General features: G+C 27.1%; 1 protein-coding gene across 1 annotated transcript; it reads left to right on the forward strand.

Moving 5' to 3' along the window:
- Positions 1 to 1,327: 1,327 nt before the first annotated feature.
- LOC120087560 (salicylic acid-binding protein 2-like) lies at positions 1,328 to 5,208 on the forward strand. The gene is given in 6 exon segments (XM_039044362.1): positions 1,328 to 1,685; positions 1,688 to 1,746; positions 1,748 to 1,789; positions 1,791 to 1,847; positions 3,339 to 3,470; positions 4,699 to 5,208. Coding segments are annotated over 6 exon segments (855 nt in total). The 5' UTR covers positions 1,328 to 1,405; the 3' UTR covers positions 4,984 to 5,208.
- The last annotated feature ends 553 nt before the right edge of the window (positions 5,209 to 5,761 follow it).

Raw genomic sequence — 5,761 nt, forward strand, 5'->3', positions numbered from 1 at the left:
GTTTAGAGTAGGAATTCCTTAACATTTGGGATGAAAATTGAGACTTGGGCAACAAAGTGGCCCCAATTTTCGTTATAAGTCATTACTACACTATTTTAAATTTCAATTTTTGTCCAAAATTTAAATGCATTTTTGTTTTCATTGTACTTTTGAACCATTATTTATGAAAAGTGAACGATAATATTAAGTTAAAATATCATTTTAGTCTATGAACTTTGAAGTTTGTTTAAATTTTGTCCCTATAATTTCAAATATCAAAATTTAGTTCATGTATTTTCAATAAATCTTAAATTTAGTCCCTAATACTAGTTTATTATTAATTTTTTCAAAAACTTTCTAGGGAAACTTACCTTTTTTAATGCCTAAATTTTGAAACGTATGTGTGTTTGATTCTTGAATTTTAAAAATGTTTCTTTAAGTTCTCAAGTTCTTAAGAATAAATGCATTTGGCTAGTTCCTAAGTTTTTAATAATATGTTTAAAAGTCCTTAAAGTAATTTTCTTAATTATTTTAAATAATTATATTGTATTTAAATTAGAAAAATAGTTTTTAAAAGTAATTTTAAAAAAATTATTTTTCTAATTTAAAATGTGAGTTAGTTATTTAAAATAATAATAAACTATTCAAGGGACTTCAAAAATCAATATTTAAAAACTCAGGGACTAAAGTATATTTTAAAAACTTAAAGACCGCAACTATTATTAAAATTCTAGGACTTAAATATTACATTTTGAAAACATGAGAATCGAACATACCCATCCTTCAAAACTCGAGACTAATTTAGGATTTACTGAAAGGACAAGGCCTAAAATTGAACAAATCTCAAAGTCCAATACCAAAATAGTATTTTAATCATAATATTAATCATCCATTTGGATTCAAGAAAGTTTAAGAAATGATTTTAAGTTATGCGATTTTTAAATTTGAAAAATGATTTTAAATAAATTACTTTGTTTGGAATGAGAAAGATTTGAAATAAAAATATTTAACATCTTATGTTTGGATGGAATCTGAAAAAAAAAATAAGTATTTTATATCAATTGAAAATTTGAATACGCCATAGTTAATTAAAATTTTTACTTTTAAATACTATGAAATCATGTAAAATCCAAATATTATAGTGAAGAAAGTTTTTTTTAAAGTAAAAATAGGATATTAAATCACTTCGAATCTTAAAATAATTCTCTTTTCACGTAATAACAAATAACAAAATTTATTTAAAATCTGTCACGAAATTGAAATAGTTTAGAGGTCCAAACAGGCATAAAACTTTAATGAAAGATTTAAGTCAAAGTCGAAATTAAATTTCATCATTAAGTGGCCAAAATTGAATAAAAACGCCAATATATATCCGGCTGGATAAAGTAAAATAATTTCAAAACCCCCAAAATAAAAAGAAAAAAAAATGCATTATTTGAATATACTTCTCTTCTTCCTCTTCCTTTCTTCTACACTAGCCAAAACGAAATCAGATCCGCCGTCCAGCCCCGGTGGCAAGCACTTCGTTCTAGTTCACGGAGCTTGCCTTGGCGCCTGGTCATGGTACAAGCTATACACGCTGCTCAGATCGGCCGGGCACCGAGTGACGGTGCTAGACATGGCGGGGGCCGGAATTGATCCGAGGGAGGCGGAGAGTCTGAAATCGTTTAGCGAGTACGTCCAGCCGTTGACGGATTTCATGGCGGAGTGGCGGAGGAGGAGAAGGTGATTCTGGTAGGGCACAGCCAAGGCGGACTGTGCATCTCCGAAGGCGATGGAGGATTTTCCGGATAAAATATCTGTGGCTATTTTTTGTCGCCGCCGCCATGCCTGGCCCATCCCTAAACGCTTCATTTCTACTTCAACAGGTATTATTAATATTACTTTATTCCAATATATGTATATATATATATATAAAGTTCTTGGACCTAATATTTGTTGAAAAATACTCTTAATTTTTAAAAATTTACAAATAACAAACTTTTAAAAATATTTAAGAAACACTCTTATCATCGTTTTGTAAACTTTCAAAACTTAAAAAAAAAAAAAAAAAAAAAAACTATATATATAAATATAAATATAAAAAAAAAATATTTAAAAATTATACATTTTATAAAAAAAAATACAAAAGTAGAAAGTATTTTGAAACTTTTTAATACTTTTGGAATTTTTTATTAATAAAAATTTCCCTTAAAAAATAGTCTTAAACTTAGAAAAAATTCAAAATGATATTAATGGTTAATGTATGGACAGAAATCATCAATACCTTGTTACAAAAATATATATGAACTTTTTATGGCTTTTTTATAACCTATCATCTCCCTTCCATTTTCTTTCTGTCCCTTCCCTCAAACTTATGGTGTAGCACTTCTCTATTTTTCTTTATTTTTTCTCCCTTCTTGTTTATTGTTTAACCTTTGTTTATCTCATAAAAAAAAATTACTCCCATATATATACACACTATAACCACACTATAACAAAAAAAAAAAAAAAAAAAAAAATGGAAGCACCAAGGAGTCCTTAAAACTTAAATGTTTTTAAAAAGTTGTATGTTTGTAATATGGTGTGTGTTAATAACCAAATACATCGTTATTGTTTTGATAAGTCATTAAATAAATTAGAAAAAAATGGGAGCATCTATCTTAAAAAAATTAGAATATCTACTATTTGATTTTAAATTGATTTTTTTCGAACTCAATAAAATTTTAAACAAATTGATCATTACACTAATGACAAGTATTCATGCAACTTTTGACATTTCAAGGATAATTTTGAAATGAGTATTGGCCGTATAAAAAGTATTTTTCTAATTATTTTAGTTTAAGAATATTTTTTAATTTTTTGAAAATTCGGATGTATTTTTTAAACAAAACACTAAGTGTTTTTATATTTTCATTGTTAACTTCAATTTTTCACTAAATACTCTTGATTCTTAGGTTTCCAGTTTTGTTTCAATCCTTTTTTTTTTTAAAGAAATTGTAATTAAAGTGTGGACATGAGAATCGAACCTCAAACCACGATAGTATGAACAACCTACACTCTTGTTGGCAAAATACTTTATAGCCAACTTCATGGTAAATAGAAACACAAACACAAAATGGAGATGCAGAGTATTGAGGTTGATAGTATGAACAGTATGTCAATTGAAATTATATATATATATATATTAAGAGGTATTATAATTAAAGTGTGGGGTGGGGGAATCGAACCTTAAACCACGAAGTTGATAGTAAAGTATAACTAAATCAATATCTTTAATTTAAGAGAGTAGATACCAAATATTTTGAGCTCGTTGTATACTATATATATAAAACCAAAGTTTTAATGTAATTTTTTTATGGTACTTATTGTGTTGGCAGCTTCGCAAGAGGATAGATTTTGGGCCAGACAGCCGTTATACATTTGGTAATGGGCCCAAAAGCCCTCCAACAACTTTGACATTTGGCCCACTGTTCTTGGCATCTAAACTATTCAACAAAAGCCCCAAAGAGGTAAATCAATTGTTTATGTCCATTGGTAATGTTTTATTAATATTTATGATTTGTAGAACTTCACAATACCTATACAAAAATATTAGAAATCAATTGGTAAAATTAACCAACTATTAATTACCATATATTTTAACAAGTTTCAACTTGTTACAACTCCAAATTTATATATCATACATTGGATAATTTGAAAAGGTTACTTAGTTGTTGAAACATATCTTTATATCTATATAGTATATGTTACCATATATCTTAAAAGTCAAGTTCGATTTTTTAACCTTATCCAACGTAATTTCTCATTATAAATAAACCTAATTCATGAGCTAAATACAACTAGATTTGTTAAGGTCCCATTTGATAGCTATTTCATTTGGTAACTATTTTATTATTTACTTTCTACTAATGGTTTCACAAACCAAATCGTCTTTTCACAAACTAAATAAAGTAGTAAATTAATTTTTTAAAATTTATTTTTGTTTATAGAATTTAATTAAGAATTCAAGTGTTTATTTAAAAAAAAAAAAAAAAAAAAAAAAAAAAAAAAAAAAAACCTAAAAACCGTGTATGAAAATGGAGAGAAATTAAATAAAATTTAAAGATAGAAAACTAATAATGAAGGTCTCGTTTAGTAACCATTTCGTTTTTTTATTTTTGAAAATTAAGCTTATAAACATCTATTCCATCATAAGTTTATATGTTTTGTTGTCTAGATTTTATGAAGGTTTTCAAAATCAAAGCCAAAATTTAAAAACTCATAGAAAACAGCATATTTTTCAACAATCAAATACTAAAAACGAATTGGTTACCGAATAATACTGAAATGTTTGAATATAAACATTTAGTTAAAATACTATTTTGGTATCTATACTTTGGAATTTGCATCTAATCTTCATACTTTCAAATGTCCAATTTTAGTGTAGTACTTTCAATAAATCTTAAATTTAGTCATTCAATGTTAATTTTTATCGAAATTTGTTCAATAATAATAATAATAATAATTTTCATTCAAGAAACTATAAAATGTGAATTTGTTGCCAAAATTTAGAGTAAAAATATTAACCGACAATAATATGTTTTTGAAAAAAAAAATCAGAAGCTAATATAGTGGAGATTAAATTTAAAATTTATTACAAACACAAAGGAAAATAAAATGGAAGATTTGAAAGTATAGAGTAAATTTGAAGTACAAAACGATATTTTAAGCTAAACACTTTGAATTTTGGTACGAAAGGACTTGACATTAGGGAGGACACTGATGAGACCAACCCATTTGTTCGAGGGACAACAATGGAACAAGGATTTAGTTTTGACGAAACAAAGGTATGGCGCCGTCAAACGAGTTTTTGTTGTTTTGGATAAGGATAAGGTTATCCAAAAGAGCTTCCAAAAATGGGTGATTCGTAGAAACCCACCAACTGCTGTTGTGGAAGTTACAGGATCTGATCATATGGTTATGATGTCTAAGCCGTTGGATCTCTTCCACAAACTTTCCCACATTGCTCATCACTATTCTTAGTCTATTGTTCTTTTTTTGGGTACTATTGTCACATCTAAACTTCACTCCATTTTAATTCTCATTTGAATTGGTAATTATGTTTCGGAGTAATGTCTAATAATGGAATACACACTTTACGTATTTTGTGGAGTTGCGAAGTTTAAGAAATTGTGAAGTTTGGAGAATCGTAAATTCTTGAAACCTACAAGTAAAGAGTTAATAAAACATAATATTGATATCTTTTAATTGTGAAGTCCAACAAATTTCTTGGGTCCAACAAATAGTGGAGTTCATAACTCCATTTATCACTTCCTAACTCCTTGGCCAAACATCCTAAAAAATTAAGTTGAGTAGTAGGACAAAAAGTGCACAAAAGTAAATATTTTAGTCCCGCTTTATAATTGTTTTGATTTTTTTTGGGCTTGGAAAAATTAAATTTATAAACTCTGCATTGCTTAATAATTTCTTTTTTTTCACTTTTTCTAAAATGTTTTTTTTATAATAAAGCCAAAATTTGAAAACTATATATTTTATAAAATTTTGGCTAAGAATTCAAGCATTTCTTTAAAAAAATGTGAGAATCATAGTAGACAACAAATCTCGTCTACATGTCTCTACAATAGTATGATATTGTCCACTATGGGTATAAACCCTTATAATTTTGTTTTTGGAACCACTTCAAAAGACCTCATACTAATGGAGATAATTGTTCTTACTTATATATCCATGATCATTCCTTTCCCTAACCAATGTGTGATTTTGTTTGCACTCCTAATATGAACTACTTATATGTTAGACA

This window comes from Benincasa hispida, chromosome 10 (assembly GCF_009727055.1).
Source record: "Benincasa hispida cultivar B227 chromosome 10, ASM972705v1, whole genome shotgun sequence".
NCBI lineage: Eukaryota > Viridiplantae > Streptophyta > Magnoliopsida > Cucurbitales > Cucurbitaceae > Benincasa > Benincasa hispida.